General features: G+C 59.6%; 1 protein-coding gene and 1 long non-coding RNA gene across 2 annotated transcripts in view; one reads left to right on the forward strand and one right to left on the reverse strand.

The window, feature by feature from the left end:
• Positions 1–3,384: 3,384 nt before the first annotated feature.
• Positions 3,385–13,470, reverse strand: LOC118175001 (proline dehydrogenase 1, mitochondrial-like). Its single transcript, XM_035340857.1, has 14 exons — positions 13,153–13,470; positions 12,823–13,031; positions 8,786–8,820; positions 8,296–8,445; positions 8,119–8,183; positions 7,604–7,720; positions 7,357–7,436; positions 6,984–7,065; positions 6,416–6,508; positions 6,179–6,325; positions 5,833–6,008; positions 5,643–5,741; positions 5,425–5,513; positions 3,385–4,221 (listed from the first exon to the last, which is right to left on the reverse strand). Exons 1-14 carry the CDS (start codon positions 13,381–13,383, stop codon positions 4,034–4,036), a joined length of 1,761 nt encoding a protein of 586 aa, XP_035196748.1. The 5' UTR covers positions 13,384–13,470; the 3' UTR covers positions 3,385–4,033.
• Positions 13,471–13,477: 7 nt separating this feature from the next.
• LOC118175002 overlaps positions 13,478–19,774 on the forward strand; it is a 10,641-nt gene continuing 4,344 nt past the window's right edge. The window contains exons 1-2 of the long non-coding RNA XR_004754842.1: positions 13,478–13,606; positions 18,568–18,577. This is a non-coding gene — a long non-coding RNA (uncharacterized LOC118175002). The remainder of the gene's footprint in view (positions 13,607–18,567; positions 18,578–19,774) is intronic.

A 19,774-nucleotide genomic window follows, 5' to 3' on the forward strand; every position in this document is an offset into this window, starting at 1 on the left:
TGGTTCCCCTGACGGCGGGCCAGGCTCCGGGGGCCGCCGCCGCCGCCGCCTCCCCGCGCCCGCCGCGGGCAGAACCGCCCCGGGTCCGGCCCCGCGCCCCGACGGCGCCGGGGGTGCGGGCTGCGAGCTCCGCCGAGCCGGCCGCGGGGCTCCGAGGGGAGAAGCTGCGGAGCTCTGCGCCCCCCTGCTCGGCCCGGGGGTCCAGCGGCGGCGGGAGCTGGCTGGCCCCGGGTCCGGCACAGCCCCAGGGTCCCGCGCCTCCGGCCGTCCGCCGGCTCCAGGGGTGGCTGTCCCCGGGGTCCGGCAGCCCCCGGTGCCCAGTGCCCCCCCAAGGCAGCTTGTTGGAGCCACGCAGCGCCCCGTGGTTGCCAAGCGGTGTCTGCAGGGCCTAGGCAGCCACTCGTTAAACACGCTGTTAAGAGTGCAGCCGGGAACCCGGGGGACATGCGGGCACTTGTTGCATTTACACCCCTGGCATGGATGGGGAACAGCCTGGCCGCCTGCCACATGGCAGCACAAATGCAGGTTGTAGCAGCACACTCGCTGCACGGCATCACTTGAGAACTGCAGTGCCATTGCTCTCCACAGGCTCAGCTTTATGGGGAGTCAAATCAATTTCTCCATTTTAATCACTGCATCAGTCTCCTGCTGAGTGCTGGTTGTGTCCGAGGAGCTGTGTAATGGTGTACAGACAACATACATCTGCAGAGCTGGGTGTGAGGACCACACGCCTACAGGGTTTTCCCACACAGGGAATGGAGCCTCCATAGATGAGGCATGGGTTGGGCAGCATCCTTCAGGTGAGGATTAGGGAGTCACCAAGCAAAGGGTGGATGAAGAGTTTCTCACCACCAGCCTCCTCTGATGTCTGTAGTTCATGGGACTGACGTGCATGGAAGGTTTCTGTCCCGTTCAAGTCCACACAGACAGAAGTTCCCAACAGGGAAGTCTCTGGTGGTTTTACCAGTGGAAACTGGACTGGGGGGGGGGGGGGGGGGGCTTGCCCCAAAAAAGGGGGGTCAAGAGGGGCTGTACACAGATCCATGAAGCCACTGGCACAGAAGCTGCACCATCTGCTCATTCACTTCTCCCTGTCTTGTGAAGCGCCAAGGGACAACCTTGTGAAGCTCCAGATGCTGCCCTGTGCTTCCTGAGGGGTGCAGGGGGCCCACGCTGCCCCCCAGGCATAGCTGCTACTGTGCCCAGCCCAGCCTGTGGCACCGCCAGCTGTGCTGCAGAAGGAAGCTGGGCTTGGCAGCCCCCTGCCTGCCCTGGCAGCCTGCCCCCCCTGGAGCTTCAGCCCCGCTCCGGCTGTTTCCATGGCTGGGATTCCCTTCCTATCTGCTCTCTCCATTACCTCTACTCTGTGCCGAGTGGGGCTGGTGCTCCCTGGCCCCGCTCCTGACAAGCCAAAGGAGACACTCACCGCCACGCATTTTCCACGCTGTTGCTTTGTGCAAGGATGTGTTTACTTTTGGCTCTTTACTTGGCTTCCATAAACAGCTTTCTCTTCCCTTCCAGGCAGAATGTCCCGTGCTGCTCCATTTTTACCAGGTCTAACCAAAACCAGGGGAGAGCACACTTTTCTCAGCAGTGTGGCTCACCTCTGCATGGGGGATAAGCCTGTCCCTTGGCCAGGAGCCTGGTGCTGGAGAAGCTGCTGAGGATGCTGCAGGGAGGGGGAGGATTTACAGTGTGCTGGGGACAGCTTGGGCTGGGCTGGCTTGTACTGCCCGGCTGGGCAGGAAGAGTTTTGCAGACATGGGGGGGTTGCACGTCCCATGGGCGTCAGCCACCAATGCTGCTCTCCCCCGGTGCCAGTGAGGTTTTTGCCCCTGCCTTTGAGCAGATCAGGCTGTGTTGGTACTCTGCAAGCTCATCTCAATGCTTTCCATTACAGCACAGTTAACAGATTCTTTCTCAGACTTCAGGCTGGAAATGCCCTACCATGTGCTTGCCTCCCATTGAACTGTGTTTTGGAAAATAGCAAAAGAGAGAAAGAAACTCCAGTGCTATAGTATTTCCAAACACAAAACGAAGGAAAAATATGTTGTTTTGTCCATGTTTCAAAAATCTGTGCAGCTGTTTCACCAGGAAGGGCTGCACAGCTGACCACAGGGGAGTCATACGATAATGAGGCACTCGTCACTGTCCAGCGGGGACATGTCCAGGCTCCGCTCCTTGGAAGAAATCCCCGCTCATGTGTGTTTGGACCACTCACAGCATTTGAGTGCAAGTCTGCTGAGATGGCTGCTGCGCAGATGTGGGCTCTCTCCCTTGCAACTCCCCCTGCTGCTGTAGCTAGCACCCTTGCAAGTGAGCGTGCTGCAGCACAGACTAGGGCATACCCAGTGATTTGTGCCTCTCCTTCCCTCAGGGTAGTCAGATAGCAGCTTCCAGCAGCAAGGGCTAAAACTGGGCAGGCTGGTGAAAGCCTGAGATAAAGGGAGGGCTTAGCCAGGTCCTTGTGCCCAGAAATAAGAGGGGTGGTTGCTGGTTCTGTCTGAACATGGGTAAAGGTTGCTGGGAGCACAGGGCTTTGGGGCGTTGCACTGGCACCCAGGCTTGCAAGGCCGTCCAGCACCTTGTGCAGAGGGCAGGCAGCACCCCGCACCCATCATCCCTGCAGACAGCAGCATGCACCAGAGATGTGCTGCAGAGCTGCCTGGAGGTGTGTGATTAACTTTTGCAATAGGTAGATGGGCAGCCGTGGGTCTTTTCACAAGCCTGCAGCAGGATAAGGCTGCTCATGCACTTAGGTGGTCCTACGTCCAGCGGCACACCAGCACCCTCCTGCAACAGCAGCGCTCCCTGTGCCCGCATCCCTGGGCTCTGAGGGTGCAGGGAGCTTTGGGTCTTGGCACTTTGAGCCATTTCTTCGTGCATCAGCACCCTCCTTTTAAACACCCGCAGCTCCAGAGCCCCTGCCCCAGCCTGTAGTCATGCTGCCTGTCCCCTCCGGGTGCTCGGAAAAGCAAGATCAGGAGAAAAAATAAAACTAAAACGGAGACAAAGCGGTAAGCAAGAGTAGCTGCAAAGCCTAAACATCACCCTTCACCCCTTGGGCTTTCAGAGAAGGAACCGCGCGGGAGGCGAGGGGGGGACGGGGACCCCAGGCGGGCATCACCCGGGGGGGGGAGAGGGGGGCGTGGGGGGCTTGGATGCTGCCAACCCCTCCCGGGCGGCTTCGCAGCTCCCCCTGGGGATGACTCTAGGAGAGGCAGGAACAAGAACAGCCATGCTTTAATCATTGCCATTCTCTGGCAAATCCAGCCAGCTCCCAGCAGCCGCCCAGATCTCCCCTACCCACAGCACAGCTCCGGCCCCATGCGAGTCCCCGCAGCACAGAGATGGGGCCCGGCAGCTGCTGCCCCTGCAGATGCGTGTCCCAGGCCTGCAAGAAGCTGAGACAGAGAGCCTGGGGAGCTGTGGCTCTGCTCAGCCCAGCAGGATGGGGCAAGAGCCTAGGCCTGCCCCAGGTGAGCAGGCAGCAGGGACCCCCTGCCACCTTTGCTGGTCACTTCAGCCTCTGCTGAATCTTCCGCAGAGCTGGAGCCTGGCGGAATCTGCAGGACCTTCTTCTGGCCCAGGGATGGCTGGGGAAAGCTGAGCCACCCCGTAGGCCTTGTGCGTGTGCCATGGAGCCGGTGGCCAAATCTCCACGTTCACTGCTTGGAGGGCAAAACACCAGGACAATATTCACTGAGGCTGGCGGGGAGGGACGGACTGGCAGGGGAGCACCAGCATGTGCCGCGAGGTAAAGATGTGCTTGCCCTGGGCTCTCAGTGCTGGGGCAGCAGGGGGATGTCCCTTGGGGCACTGCCAGCTGGGGCAGCCCTACAGTAGTGGCCTCCCAAAGGAGGATATGGTTCAAACAGCAACAGGAGAACATCGCCTCCCCAGGCAAAGGCCTTAGGGGGGAAAATCAGCAAGAAGGAAGTTAGTGGGTTAGTGGTTACACACAAAGGCACAGGAGCCCCATCCCCAGGCACCAGCTGAACCAAGGGCTGGATCCTGGGGGGGCTGGGGAGGGTCAGGGGTTGGGGCTGAAGATGGTGCCCGCAAAGAGCCGTCGCTTGAACTCCCTCCAGAGTAGATCCCGCTCCTGGTTCGCTCTCTGCATGAAGCCCCTGTTCTCCTGGGCTCGGCGGGACAGGTAGGGCAGCACCTCATCCACTGGGCCATAGGGCACGTACTTGTAGACAGGAAAACCAGCCTGACCTGGAGGAAGAGAGGAGGATGGTGGAAGTGCCCCAGAAAGCCTCCACGCCACTGTGGGCTCTGCTGAGACAGCTCTTGCTCCCAGAGAAGGGGCAGGGACATGGGGACGGGTGCTCCAAGGTGCCCAGACGATTCCAGGGCCGGGGGCACAGGGATGTGTCCATGTGCCAACTCAGAACCCTGGCACTGCATGGAAGAGACAGGGCCAGCCCAGCCGCAGCAGGGCTGGAGGACAGGATTGAGCAATCGGGAGGGAAGCCTGGGAGCATCTCCTGCCAGACACAGAGGAGCCCGCCCAGGCAGGGGGGGGCAGCAGCTTGTCCCTCCCGCTGCTCAGCACAGGGAGCTTAGGAAGGTGCTGGTGGTGGGGGAGAGCGCTGAGGTCACCGGCAGCCCCGGGAATGCCGGCAGCCAGGGCTGGGCCAATTCAAGAAGCATTCAACCAGAAACATCAAGTTAACACATTTTTCCAGCATGACCAGAGGAGGCTGCAGACGCACAGCCAAGCCCTGCTTACTGGGGGAACTCCAGGACAGAGCAGCATCCGCGCTGGACAACTGCCTGGTCTGCCTCATGCTGCTCTCCTGGCCTCGGGTCCCTGCTCCAGAGACTGGGATGGGGAGGGGGATCAGCCCTGACCTGCGAGTGCCTGTGTCTGGGCCTGTCTGTGGGGAATGAGGGTCACAAAGAAGCAGGGAAAGTCACCTCAGGTGTCGGGGAATATGCGAGAAGCCCTGGGCTGGAGCTGGGAACCAAGGCCCCAGCCTGGCTCCATGCTGGATGCCAGAGCTGGTGGTGTGGTGGCAGTGCAGGAGCATGGCTGCCCAGAGAAGGGGCCCTGGTACAGGACAAAGGTCTGGGCAAGGGCACGTGGCTGACAGGGGGACCTGCCACCACCAGTCTTGCCTCTGCTGAGACAGTCCACATAGCAAAGAGCTCTGGCTCCCACCACACCAGCATCTACCAGCAACCCAATTTCAGCTCATGGCCTGAAGGAGGAATTCCCCTGTCCCCAGTGCCATCCTCTCCTGGGCATCTGCCCAGGCAACAAGAAACCATCTTCAGCCTATTGACAGCCCACAGCCCAGCTCCATTGGCCCTTCAGACCCCACAGCAGGTCAAAGAGACCTCAGGGTGAGCGCGGGACAGGAGCACGTCTGCCATGTCTCCCCTGCTCCCAGGTACTGGAGCTTCAGCACTCACCCAGGGGGAAGGTGATCTGGTCACACATGCCCAGCAGCTGCCCAAAGCAGACCTTCTTCTCCGAAGGATGGATCCCAAGCTCCATCATCCTGCAAGCCAAACCTTGGTGTTAGGAAAGAGCAAAGACAGTGCTGCCACTGCATGCCCCTCATCCCACTTGATCCCCATTGATCACCCAACACAGAGCAAGGCATCAACCCCTCCTTGCCAGTCCCCACCTCTTCAAGGTGAATTTGATCGTGTCCTCGTTGTGAGATGCCACCATCACACTGGCTTTCTGGCTGTGCTTGATCTCCTCCAGGATATAGTCTAGACACCTGCAGGGAAGTATGGGGTCATGCGGGGAGGGTGTCCAAGCCCAAGCCTGGTGGGGAGGGAGGTGGGAGCGTGGCTGGGGCAGGTCCCTACCTGTGGTACATCTCATTGGTCTTCTCATAAGTGGGGTTGATGGGATCCTCATAGCCAAACTTTGCTGCTCTCTCCCGCTCCTGCTCCATGTAGGCGCCACGGACCAGCTTGGTGCTGAAGTGCCAGCCCTCCCGGCGTGACAGCTCCACGTCCACGGTCACATTGTTGTAAGCCTCCTGGGAAGAGGTGGCAGAGACAGCATAGGGTCATCACATCGCTGCCATGAGCCAGCCCCAGAATCACACCAAATGGACCTGAGCATCACCAAGGTGCTCATCCAACTGCTCCAGCAGGTCCCTTCCCTGCTGTGCACTCCAGAGCCTGCACAGCTTCTGCCAGCCCTCACCTTCAGGTAGCACTGGTAGGTGTTGAAGATGATTGCCCGCTCCCTGTTGAACCGGCGCTGCATCTCCAGGGTGAGGCGGCTGATGGCTGGCTGGAAGTAGCTCTGCTCTGCGTCCACCATCAGCCTCACGCCCGTCTCCGTGGCTCTCTGGTGGGTGAATGATGCAGGGTGGGCTGCTGGGGCCACCTGCCACGTGTTCCCCCTCCTCAGTGGCACCCAGTCCCAGCTTCCTCAGACCTTGGCGAGGATGTCCATCCGCTGCAGCATCCGTTTCATCTGCTGATCCTCCTCCTCGGTGAAGTGTGAGAACAGAGGCTCGAGCTGCCTGGTCTGAAGTGAGAAGAGCCCGTTCACCAGCTTGTCTGGGGAGCAGCACTACAGGAGCTGCCCACAGGAGACAAATGCCCTGCAAAGCCCACCCCCAGTCCTTCTGCAAACTCAGCATCCCCTGACCACTGCAGCATGCAGGCTACCTGCTCCACCAGCCATGCAGAGCCTGGGGACAGCAGACACACACACCCTGTGCCCCCCAAATGCCCCTCCAGCCAGCACAGATGCTCCTGTTGTCCCCCCCCCCCAGCTTCTCGGCACTGCCTACAGCTGCCAGACCCGCACAAAAGAGGCAAGGGGTAGTGGCCAAAGGCAAAGTGAGCAAAATCCCAAGAGGGAAGGGTCCATGCAGCACCCAAACTTGGAGCAACAGCTGGGGACCAGCACAGGGAACAGGGACAGGCTGCCTCACACTGGCAGTGCCCCCGCTGTGGAGTTGGTCAGGGGGCAGAGCCTGGCCAAAGTGTATACCCACCTTCATGTTGGGGATGAGCAGCAGCTTGGAGAGCTTGGTGCGGCTGTCGATCAGGCTGTTCCAGGCCAGCAGGTCCACAGTGCTGTGAGCAGGAAGCCAGGTCCATGCTGGTGACTTGGAGGGGTCTCTACCATCTGCCAGTCTCACCAGCAAACCAGCTGCATAGCCTGCTGCACATGGCACCCCGACCCATCTTGTCACCTCCAACAAAAAAACCTCTGCTTTCAGAACCCCTGGTTTCTGCACCAGGCCAGTGCTGGTCTTTGAAGAATTCCCCTTGCTGCTGCCCAACTGTCGCAGGGACATGGTGAGTCTGGACCAGGTCCCCCAGTGTCCCCACCCCACAACACCCTGCAGGTCACAGACAGCTTACCCGCTCACACCCAGGTTCTCGCCCGTCAGCCAGTGCTGGCTCTCTGCCTTGGTCACGATGCCGAGGTTGGCCAGGGCCTCCTGCCATCAAGAGGAGCATCAGTGCCAAGGAGGTGTCAGACCCCATCAGAGGCGTCACAGGTCAGGGTTGCTCCAAGGACCTCCAGGGCCACCTCCAGCAGCACACCCCCAACAGTTAGGCTCCCCCCAGAAGCACAGCCTCATCCCTTGGTTATCAGCCCGCTCACCTGCAGCTTCTCCACCTCCAGCTTCATCTCCAGTGCTGTCCGCCCACCCTGGCCCTGCTCCATGGCCATTTGGTGGAAGAACCACCGCCACTTCACCAGCACCTCCGAGAACTGCAGCTGTAGGGGCAGAACTCTGGGTGAGCTGCACAGGCTGGAGCCCAGGCAGCTCAGAGCCTCCTGCGATGCCAAGACTCCGAGGGATCATGCCCAGCCCCACAGGCAGACCCTGACCCTACAGCAGAGAAAAATCTCTGGGCAAGAAGTGGCCAAGCCTAGTACTGACCACCCATGCCCTGACGTTGGGACCTCTCCTAGGGGGTTGAAGCTGTCACCCAGGTGGTCTCAGACACAGAGGGGACAGCCTGTTGCTGCCTCCTTCCCACTTCTGCCACAAGTAGAGTGCTGCTGCACAAGGCGGACACCCCAGAGCACCCACCCCTGCAGATATGTCATCCACAGCCCTGGCTCTGGCCCACCTTGCCCTGGTCACAGCCCTGGCACCGAGGGGCACTCACCAGGAACTGAGGCCTGCCCAGCGCTGTCAGCTTGATGGCTGAGAAGCCGTCCTCTGAGCTGCCACCTGGAGAGAGCCACCATAGCACAGCTGGCCAGGACACCAGGGCAGGAGGGGGTGAAGGTGTCCCTGGAGTCCCCAGGTACTGTGGGACTGTGAGGACACACCAAAGGCTTACTTGAGGCATCGATGCAGCGGAGGAAAGTCTCCATGTGCTGGTCACATTTGGCCTCATCAGCATAGAAATACGTGCGGGCGCTGGTGACCCCATTGCGGTGACTCCCAGATCCGCGGTGAGCACGGTACTGCTTCTCCCTCTGCTCTGCTCCTGGGGTGGAAGAGGCCAGAGACAGGCCATGTAGCCCCTGTGTTGCCTCCAGTCCTGCCAGCATCCCTGGGAAGCTCCTGCCATGGGCTCAGGGGAGAAGAAACCTGCCTTGGACCTCACAAGAGCCCACAAAGACACCCCAATATGCCCTCCCTGCTCTGTTGACGGGGCAGGAGCTCAGCCTTTGCTGAGAAGTGGGGCTGGCTGAGGACCTCCATATTCCTCCTTCAGCTCATGTAGGAGCTGGGCCCTTCCCCCATGCCAGGCTCGTGGTGCCTGGACCGGCTGGATGCTCTGGCAGGTGCTATCTCCTGTCAGCAGGAGAGGCTGGGTCACTCACCTCCTCTCTCCTTCTCGGCTGCAGAGGTGCAGGAGCTAAGAAGAGAAACAGGGAAGATAAGAGCCAGGTCAGCAACCCCTTGCAGCCCCACGCTGGTGGCCAGGGCAGCTCCAAGGCTCCCCTGCTGCCAGCCTGGTGCTGGACTCTGCTCTTCCCTTGCCATCCCATCGCCAATGGATCAAATGCTGCTCAGCATAAGCTCTGTTGGCAGCTCAGTTGCCCCAAATCCTCTCATGGAAAACAAGCGGGTTTCAGCATCCAGGCAAAGTGTTACCTGGGGACCCTGAGGAGCGCAGGGAGGATTGCCCTGACCCTGGGTCCAGAGGTGCTCTCAGCACACCCAAGCCAGCTGTGGTTGAGGACACCCACCCCATGGCAAGGACAAAGTCAGCACTGGTGCTCCATCTCCATGGCCCTCACCACAGTGGAGCACCAAACCTCATCCAAACACCTCCCATCTCACAGGCACCAGCAACCAGACCACAAAATGAGGAGCTCTTACAGACCAGGTCGCATCAAGCCACAGAACCCCCGCTGCAGCTCAGCTCTCCTGCTCCTCTGCACCTTGGCATTAGTCAACAGCTTACAAACACGGCCTCAGCTTTGGCTCCAGCCAACCTCGGATGTAATTTCAAGCCCAAGCTCTTTGCCACAGAGATAAAGGGCTCTGACAGCCCATGCTAGCGCTGGCCAAGTCATGAGTTCCTCCTGGAGCTCAAGCAGCTAAGCCTCCTCTCTGACACCCTAAATCCAGCCTGCATTCAGCGGTCTTGCTGAGGAACCCTGCCAGCCCCTGGAAGGCGGCACAGAGCTGTCTTCTCACAGATCTCTGCCTTGTGTAACCCCAGAGTCACTGTCCCCAAATCGGCTATGCCCTACAGAGCCCCACGGGGAAGCGTGCTGTGAGTCGAGCCAGGGGGCTTCCACAGGGGAGCAGGGACACGTGTTCACCCACGTGGAAACCCTGTGACAGGGATTAGGAGTTGCTGGAAGCACAAACAAGCAGAGACAAAGCCCTTCCGTCCGGTTGGAGGCTCCCTGGAGCAGCTTTGCATTGCTCACAGTGCAGCAAAGCCTCATGTGAGTCGGGGCAGACGCAGCCAGAGCTCATGGGGAGCTGTGGGCACCACGCTGCAACCGGTTGTGTCCTCAGTCTCTGCTCCATGACTGTGCTGCCCCTAGGATGACAGGTCAAGAAACTTGCTGCCCCCTGAATATGAAGGGTGATAGAAGGAAAGGAGAGGAGACATCATGTGCTGAGGGATGGGATGTGGTAGCAAAGCCCCTGATAGCTGCAAGGTCCCCTTGAAGCAGGCAGGACAGCCCTGAAGCCCCGAGCACACCTTGATCTGGCATCTGAGGTGCAGCAGGAACAAAGCTCTCCTGACCTATGGAGCTTAATTAGCAGAAAACACTCTTGAATTTGGAGTGTTTTGTATTCCTAAGGACAAACACGCCCTTTCCAGCTTCATTCCTGCTGTATGACAGCATCGAGCCCTTCACCCCAGAGGGGGGCATTCAAAACAGTGCCATGGTGCTCATTTTATTGTTCTGCATCAAGCAAAATAAAGGAAGCTCCTTCCAGCTGAAGAAATAGCTCTTCCTGGATATCATCTGCTTTCTTTGCAATATTAGTCTTGGCTAGTGAAGCCATTGCTACAAGAAGCAAATGCCACTTAACCCAGCAGAACTCAGCTTATACCTGGCCACAAGCCCCCCAGAGCAGGAAGCATCTCTGAGCACAGCCTGAATGCTTTTGGCAGGCTGCAGCTGGAAAGGAGCCATTTCTAAGACCTGCTCAGGACCTGGGAGCTCACACTTGCCCAGACAAGCACGCTGGTGCCACCATGCACAAACCACGTGGAGCCCAGCACAAACCAGGCCGTGTGCGTGCTCCAAAGCAGGTGATGAAGAAAGCTCCAGTGGGATGCAAATGCAGAGCAGTTCACCTTGGCCTCAGCCGTGAGCAAGTATGACTTGCAAATTTAGAAGGTCCCAAGACCAAATCTGAATAAAAGTGTGAAAGAAAGACCATGCAATCCGGCTTTAACATGGAAAAATCAATGCAGTAGCACAGGGAAAACCTGCCTGCTGCATTGCTGTGCACAGGTAAAGTGGCTGATACAGGAGACTCCGGCTTTCAGTAAGTTTTTGATCAGGCTTAAGCAAGCTGTCTCAGGAAAAGCACAAAAGTTCCCCATGTCAGAAATAAGTAGGTGACAATCCATTTCACCCTGGAGGTTACCAGGAGGGCGCCACAAGCCCAGCCTATTTGCTTTGTTAGTCAGCAGGAGATGGGTCTGGCAGAGGGGATGAGGGAGAAGTTGTTCCTCAGTTACCACACAAAAGGCAAGTCTCATGGTTACGGGAAGCCCACACTCAAACTACTGGTGATGTCTAAAACCACGCAGGCAGGAATCAAGCAAAGCACTTGGCAGAAGAGAGTCCTCCAAGCTTGCCCTGCATGCAAGTTGCCAGCAAACAGGAGCAGGACTGCCGCAGCACCTCCCTGCACAGCATCAGATCAAATCCTCAGGTGAAGCAGAAAGCACCCTGTGCCCCCCGGGACCCACAGCACACCCTGGCACAGCACCCAGCACTGGGAGTTGGAGGATAAGGGGATGAGGTGTTTGGGGGTGGCTCATTAGCCAGGCTGGTTCGGAATTTTGTGCTGGGGCAGACAGCGATCCATGCAAGGAATCTGCTGCAGGGACAGGAGGGTCCCTGCCCACATTAGCACAGCTGCAGCCCAGCTCCTGGCGCAGGGTGGCTGTGGGCCAGCAATGGACTGGAGGCTTCAAGGGGACCATGACCAGCACCACGATGGGAGGGGGAAGGGGGCTCTTCCTTTCTTCCCATGGGAAGCGAAGTCCCTGCCCAGCTGCCCTGCCCTCCCGTGCCCTTCAGGGGGCTGTACCCCATCCCAAAGCCCACGGGATGGAGCAGCATCAGGCTGTGCTGCCCGCAGGGGACCTTTCTCCAGCTGCGTCACCATGAGCTGGCTGCGGCTCTGGTACTTGCGCCTTGAGCACAGGGCCAAGGACACCCGTGACAAGCTGGCAGAGCGCTGGATGCCAGCCCAGGCGGTGCAGGACCCAGCCTGTGTAAGGCATGCAGGGGCACAGGCTCAGTCGGTGCCCGCCCCCCCGCACGCTGCTGCTCCCAGCTGGAAAGCCGGTCGCAACGAGCAGCCACAGCCTGTTGCTGGGGGAGCGAGGCATTTCCACTCGGTTATCTCCAGCTTGCTGCAGGGGAGCGGGGCTGTGCGCGGGCTGTGCTGGTGGCCCTGCACAGCCCTCCGCGCAGGAGCTCAGCGAACAGCAGATGGCATCAGGAGGCCGGAAACCTGCTGGCTGCCTCTGGTTTGTGCTGGAAAAGCCCCGAAGCACCCAGATGCGGGAAGAAAGCAGCTCCCGAGCCCGATAGCTCCAATCCCGCACCACCGAACAGAGCAACAGCTTCGGCACTGAGCAGGGCGCAGCCCTCCGGTGCCACCAGCACCCTGCGGCGACACCGCCTGCGTGGCATTTTCTTTTTTTTCCCTCCAAGTCCATTATTTGGAACAAATCCCGCGGGAGCTCGGGCAGGGTGACACCGCGGCAGCAAGGGCTTGGCAGAGCCTCCCGTGCGGGATGCACCGGCAGCACCACCCCGGGGGGCTGCACCACCCCCGGGGGCAGCAGCGGTCCCGCGCCCGCCACCCCCAAACCTGCTCCGGCGGGGCCGCCACAGCCCAGCCGCGGCTCGCCAAGCGCCAGCGCCCCGCAGCAGGCAGGCAGCGACCGCTCCCCGATAACAGCGCCGGTGGCTGCGGGGCGATAAGGCTCCGGGACGGGACGGGACGGGCGGGGGGGGGGGGGGGGGCCCGCCGGGGGAAGGGGGGGCCCCCCGTCGGGAGGCGGGGCCGTGACGCACGCGGGTCCCCGCGCCGCAGCCAATGGGGGCGGGGGGATGGGCGCGCTCAGCCAATAGCGGCGCGGCCAAGACCCGCGCCCGCGCCCGCCGCCCGCCACCGCCGCCCCGGTCCCCGCGCTCACGGCGGAGGTTGGCGCCCTGCCGGCGCGGGGCCCAGGTCCTCCTCCACGCTGTAGTCCAGCACGGCGCCCACGCCGAAGGCCCGGTTCCGGCGGATGAGCGGCTTGATGGCCTCCTGGTCCTCCCCGGCCACGAACTGCCCGTAGAAGGTCATCTTCATCAGCCGTTCGAACAGCGCCCGGCCCAGCACTCGCCGGCCGAGCTGCAGCAGCTGCGGGACACGGACACGGCACCCTCAGCGCCGGGCTCCGGCCCAGCACCGACACCCTCCCCCCCCCCGGCCGGCTCCGGCATCCCCCGCCCCGCCTCCCCGCGGCGGGCCCGGCACCCACCTCCCGGTTGTACTCCACCAGCGGCCCCACGGCACACAGCCCCAGCACCAGCAGCCCCCGCAGCAGCTCGGCGCTGCTCTTGCTGCGGAACGCCTCCTGGGGGTCCCCGAAATCCACGGCGGGCGGCGGAGGCACCGGCCGGGGACCCCGACCCCTACCCGCAGCCGGCGGCGGGGCGCCCCGGGGGGCGGCGGTGGCGCAGAGAGCCCGCACGGCGCTCCGCGGAACCATGGCCCGACGGTGCCGCCCGCCCGCCCCGCCGCCTTAAGTACCGCCCGCCCGGCGCCGCCCCACCGGGCTCCCGCCGGCAACGGGGCTGCGGAGCCGCCGCTCCGCCCCGCGTTCCGGCCCGAAGCCCCGGTGTCTCCCCGGGCCAGCCCCGGGGGTGAGCCGTGCAGGGACGGGGATGGCCCGAAGGGAGCCGCGTCCCCTTGGAGCAGCCACGGAAGTGTCGGTGGGGGGCTGAAAGGAACCGTGTGCCTTTGGAGGAGAGCCCGGGAGGGATGTGCAAGGACGGCGGTGGCCCGAGGCGACAGCCGGGTGTGGCCCCGTCCCTTCAGGAGCAGCCTCGGGAGAGCGGTGCGGGGCCAAAGGGAGCCTCGAAGGTCCCCCAAAGGTCCCCGTCCCCTCGCAGCCATCCGTGGGCAGCCTGCGGTGCGCCCAGCCCACGGAGCCTCCTCCGCAGGGACGACGTGGGGTGGGATCTCGGAGCTGGGGCACCGGTCACGGGGCGGATGTCATCGCAAGCCCCCTTGCTTACTCCTCCTGCTCCGCGTGTGAACGGTTTGGGGGTCTCAGCCGAGCCCCAGTTCGCTGGGTCAGGGTCCTGGGGTTTTCGGTCGGGTGCCGTTCCCGCAGGGAGCGGGCTGGAGGGGCTCCGGGGGGTGCCGGGCGCTCGCACCCCGCCGCTCCCGGGGACCAGACGGCGGGCACGGTTGCACAGAGGCGAGCACAGCCCCCGTCCCCCAGCCCCCGCTGTGCCGCGGAGGACCCCGCGGGCCCGCACGGAACCAAGGCATCTCCTCCCGGCTCCCCGGTGACACCTCGTGCCCGGCGATACTCACGGCAGCCGCCGCCCGCGGGGTTTGCTCGGGTGGGAACCCTCGGGGGGGAGCTCCTGCGGCTTGGCTTTTCCAAAACATTTCCCGGTCACCGAGATCTGAACGCTGCCTGGCCCTATCTGGGTGAGGTGTTGCCACCACAGGGCCGGCGGTACAGGCAGAATTAATTGCAGCAAATGTTTTTTCCTCCCCACCCCAGCACTGGCATTGCTGTAATGAACAACAAAACCGTGGAGGTTCCTTGAGCTCCTTCACAAGGTTTCCTTTTGGGATGTCATGTTCCTCCCAAGTGTCAGACAGAAAAAGGGCCCAGAGCCAGGTAATGGCATTGCCCTCAGCAGAGCTGGATAAAATGTTAGTTGTGTAAAAGCACCCATTTCCTTCAAAATATTTCCTGCTTTGCGTTAACTCTTTCATGCCCCAGAGTGAAATAATTCATCTGAAGCTTCTTGCTGCCACAAGCTTTCTCACATGAGGTCTCAGGTTGGAGTTGCCAGGGAATCTTTAGTCTCTGATCTGGACACAAAGACAAAATCTAAAAAAAAAAAAAAAAAAAAAAAAAAAAAAAGAGACAAAAAGACTGGGGCGAGTCCCTTGCTGATGGTCTGAGAAGCCGTAAGAGGTAAAGAAACAGATCTGGATGCAAGACCAATAGGTGAAAAGGGGATTTAGCAGCACTTTGGAAAGGGGGAGGACACAGCATGCATATTTCATGGGCCTGTGGTTGGCAGAGGCATTTTGACACAACGAAAATAACAGATGGCAACAAGTTACAACAGCCGCTCACCGCACCTGGGAGGGAGATTTGTGAGATGAAAATTGCTGCTCCTGGGTTTTGGCAGAGATGGACATGGGTGCGCTCTGCTCCCAGGGGCCCTGCGGCTGGAGGCATGGCTGAGTGGGAGCCCACGGAGCCACGGAGAGCAGTGAGAAGTCCTGCACTGGGAGGGGGCACCAGGCACCGGGATGGGCTGGGGGTGTCCATCTGGAAAGCAGCTCTGCAGAAATGGGCCTGGGGGTCCTGGTGGAGACAAAGTTGAATGCAAGCTAACAGCTTGGGCCAAAATGGCCAGTGTTGTCCTGGGCTGCATCAGGAGGAGCATTGCCAGAAGGTCAAGGTGAACTTGACCAGCTCAGCTCTGGTGAGGCCTCACCTGGGGTGCTGGGTTGCCTGGAGAAGTGCCGGAGTCTCTGTCTTTGGAGATCTTCAAAAGCCCCCTGGACATGGTCCTGGGCAACCTGCTCTGGGTGGCCCTGCGTGGAGCAGGTGGACCCAGAGCCCTTCCCAGCCTCAACCATCCTGTGATTCTGTCATCCCGTGATACGGCTGCTCCATCATTGGGGGCAGGATCCAGCCCTTTGCTGTGGCCGTTCTGCCCCATCCTAGGCACCAGGGACCAGCCCCTGCAGTCCCATAGCTCTGCCAGCCCCCGAGCCCTGCCTGCTCATGCAGACCTTGCTGCGCTGTGCACCCTGCGCTCCAGCACCCGTCCTCTGTGGTTTCCCTGGAGAATGCTGATTCAGATCCTTCTCTCTTGGGTATTCCTCATGCTTTCCATACGCTTGCCTCATGCCCAGCACCAGTGCTACCAAAACACTTCCAGCCCGGGGCCAGGAGCTGGCAGGAAGGGGGGGGGGGACATCTCTGACACCACATCAGGAGGCAGACAGGGGCGTGGGGGCAGTGCAGACCCTCAGCTGGCACCTGGCTGTGCTGCTGATGTGCCCTGTGGGTGGGATGTGTTGGTTATTTTTCCTCATGAGAGCCTTAGTCTTCTGCTGTGCCACACTTCAGGGAGACCCACAGACCCACTAACGCCCACAGCGATGGGGATAAAGCCCCCGTGGGGTGTGCGGAAACTCCCAGCACTAGGACAGGATTGGGAGTTTTGCTCCACGGCAGGTTGTGTTTAGGGGATGAGTTGGTTCTCCCCGGCCCATCTGAGCAGCCCCACTGCCTCCCTGTCACCTGCCCTGGAGGTGGGTCTGGCTTGTGCCACAGCCCAGGCCCCTTGAAAGCTCTGCCTGGTTTTGCTGTCCCAGCTCCGGTGTGCTGGGTGCCCATACGAGGGCAGCTGGGAGCTGCCTGCAGAGCTGCTGGTGGAAAGAGGAGCTGGGATGTTCCTTCATCACATCTCACATCTCATCTCACGACCACCTGGGACCTTGTTCTCTCAGTACAGATGGGATTTGGAGGCTGGACTGGGCTCTGAGAGTGCTCCCTGTCCCTGGCATTTTCCAACTGCATTGTAGAGTTTTGGTTAATTGCTTGAAGCATAAGAAATAAACGTTGGACTGGTCCAGCTTCTTCATCTGAGTTCCTGCAGGTCTGAGGTAGCTCAGCAGTCATGAGAAAATACCTGGGTGAGTTCCCATGTTCAGAAAGGTTGGAGCTATCCAAAAAATGGAGGGTGTCTCCAAAAGGTTACCTGGGAAACATCTGAAGTGGAGAGAGGCATGTCAGACTTCCCCGATTCACTATATTTTGAGAGGTTCCCTCTGGTTTTCCACCAGCCTGGCACAGCGGGTGAGGGTGAGCTCTGTGAGATGACCGTGAGAGCGCCTGGGGAGAAGGAAGGTCAGTGAATGCCTGAAACCATTTCCCTGCGCTTGCAGCCTAGAAATGAACGTGACGGAAGATTTCTGTGGAAGTGGGGTCTGGGGAATAGACATAAAACGTCTTTTTTTTTTTTTTTTTTTTTTTTCCAGGCTGCCTCTCGTGGCAGGGGGTTGTTTACAGAGCCTGGATGCCAGAGCGCCTGGAAGGGAGCCAGCTCTATTTTAGCCTGTTGTAAATGATTTAAGCACCTCGCACCGGGGAGCATTTCTGGGAAAAGCAGCACGGAGGGAGCGGAGCATGTTGGGGCGCAGAGAAGCTCGCCAGGGAGCCTCTCCCCAGCCTCTGGCCTTCCTCCCAGGTGATGCTGCTGAAGAGCCCTGCGCCTTGCTTTGCAGCCCCTCGTGGCTCCGTGGCGCAGAGCCGCGGGTGCAGGGCTCTGGGTGGGCTCCCTGCAGAGCCTGAGTGCAGCCAGAGATGGCTGGGCTGGGAACGCAGTGATTTCCAGGCTGAGGCAGATTAACTTGAGCCACCTTTACCCTTGAGAACTCGTCTGTTCCTTATTGATTAACATGGTGTCTCATTTTTTTCTAAAAATACACTCTTAATTACCGTGCCTTGGGAGGCAGAGATGTGTCTCGGCAAAACCTCATCGATTTGAGGGCTGCTGCAGGCACAGCGAAGCCCCTTTGCTCACAGAGCCTTCATGTCCACTGTGCAGACGTCTCCCCTTGGCAGGCGGGTTTCTGTCTGCTTCGGGGGACAGGTCGATTCCCAGCTTGCAGCTGGAATTGGTGCTTCCCTTTAACCAAGTGCCACTTCGTTTTGCTTCTTAACTTTCTGTGTATTTAATTGAGAGCAGGTAGCAACGAGTGGCACTTGGGCTTCTCTTTCAGTGGAAAAAAAAGTAGAAAGAAAAATGTTCCCTTTGCCCTTTCCCTCTTGAGATGTCTGTAGGAAAAAGGGACAAGCCATTCTGTTCTCCGCTGTTGATGTTTCCTTGTCCTCCTCTTCACAGGCAAATGCTTTGCAGGAAACTTCACACTTTTCCCTTATTCTCCTGTCCCGGGGAAGCCTGGAGCTGTCACGCAGAGGAACAGCACCCACGGAAAGGGTCTGATGCTCCCCTTGGAGCACAAGATCCCCGACAGGCTGAGATTTTCCCCCCAGACACACCAACCCTAGATTCCTGGGGTTGTTTCACCTCCTGCTGGGGAGACAGTGGGCTGCTGATGGCCCTGGCCTCCCACCACCACTCTGACGCCCAGGTGCAGGGGAGGACCAGGGCCTCCTGGGACGAGTTAAGGAGAAAGAAGAGGAATTGCTTCAGGGGGAGTGACTGAGGCTTCCAGGAGATGCTCCGCACCAGTCCCCACCTGCCTCAGCCCTTGCTCTGCTCCCTCCATGTCCCTGTCCTCCTCAGCATCCCCTGCAGCCTCTGCTGTGTGACCGCTGCCAGCATCCCCTCCACGAGGGAGGAGGAGCCCTGAGTAACAGGGGATGCTTCAGGGAAGAAACCTCATTCCCTTTTCCCTCCACAGCTCCTGTAGGAGCTAGGAGAGGGCCTACAAAGCTCAGGCCACTTAATCTTGCTCACCATATGGGCTGCAGGCCCTTGCTGACAAACTTCTGCATATTTTTAATTTATATCCTTTATACATTCTGTGCATCCAAAGAAGCCCCCGCTTTTTTCCCGAAGCGTGGGCTTTGCCGTTTGTTTTTGCAGCCCCCAGGGGAGGGGCAGGGTATCACCATCCTCTCACGCAGCTGGGGACAGAGGTGCAGGATGGGGCCGAGGAGGGTGAGGGTGCTGGGGATTGCAGGTTTCCCATCCCTTGGGGTCCGTGTGCTCTCACAGCACAGCTGCCATCGATGCAGGCTGAGCTGGGAGCCCTTGGCATCCCCACAGGGAGTAACGGGGCTCTCTCGCTGAGCACCCAGAAAACAAGGAAACCCTAAGTGCACAGCCTGCAAGATGAACGCAGCTGGCGAGAAACAGGCTGTGTGGCTGGTGTCACCTCAAGATGTATTTTACTGCCCAGGAAAGCATGTTTTTTTTTTTTTTTTTTTTTTTTTTTTTTTTTTTTTTTCTGAGGCTGGATCCCATCTTTCATGGTTACACTGCTTCATTTTGCATGTTTGAAGTTCATTCCGGTCTCATTTTTATATGTAATTTCTCTGGTTTTGCCCGAGGAAGTACTGAGGGGAGCATCCCTCCTCAGAGAGATTCTGGCCAAGCGCTGATCCAACCTAACACTGGTGATTCCCCTGGGGGGAGGCTGACCTGGAGGTGCCCGCAGCCCCTGCAGCTCTGCTGTCCCTGAGCCCTGCTCCTGCTGCTGTGGGTGGGGTGGGCTGGGTGAAGCCCCCCAGGACTGCAGGGCGAAGGAGAACCAGGGACAGAGCCCACGCACAACGGACCTGGCAGCTGCCACCAGAACTTGCACCCAGAGTGGATGTGAGCTCAAGTGATTTCCTGATGTCATCAAGCCAAATTTCTGCAGATTTTCCTGGGGAGAGGAGAAGGCAACACTCCAAGTCCCCATTCCACAAGCTGGCGACGTGACAGCTTTCCGCTGGAGTGACTGATTTTTTATTTTTTAATGCAAGCCAAACAAAGCCATTTTCTCTCATTAGACCTGCTGATACAGCTGGAAAAAGTGAGCTCCCTCTCTGAAAGCTTCACATCCATTTTCAGCTCATTTGCTGCTCCTGTGAAGGGCACCGTCCCCCGGCAGACCTCGAGGCGTTTGCTCATCCCAGCTCCAGTGCTCCCTGTCCCCTGGCTGCTTTCACTAAGACTTGGAAAAGAAAAGACCCGGGGATGGAAAATTTCATCCCTAAAGGGTAAAACCCAGGCAGGACTTGGCAGGCAGACCTAACAATGGTTTCTGCACTTTTTGGAGCCTTTCTGTGGCTCTGCCCCATTGGGGTCATGTTTTGCAGCTGCAAGATGTGACGTTGCCACCACGACCGAAGACTTTCTCCGGGGTTTGCCTGCACT

This window comes from Oxyura jamaicensis, chromosome 15 (assembly GCF_011077185.1).
Source record: "Oxyura jamaicensis isolate SHBP4307 breed ruddy duck chromosome 15, BPBGC_Ojam_1.0, whole genome shotgun sequence".
NCBI classification, from domain to species: domain Eukaryota; kingdom Metazoa; phylum Chordata; class Aves; order Anseriformes; family Anatidae; genus Oxyura; species Oxyura jamaicensis.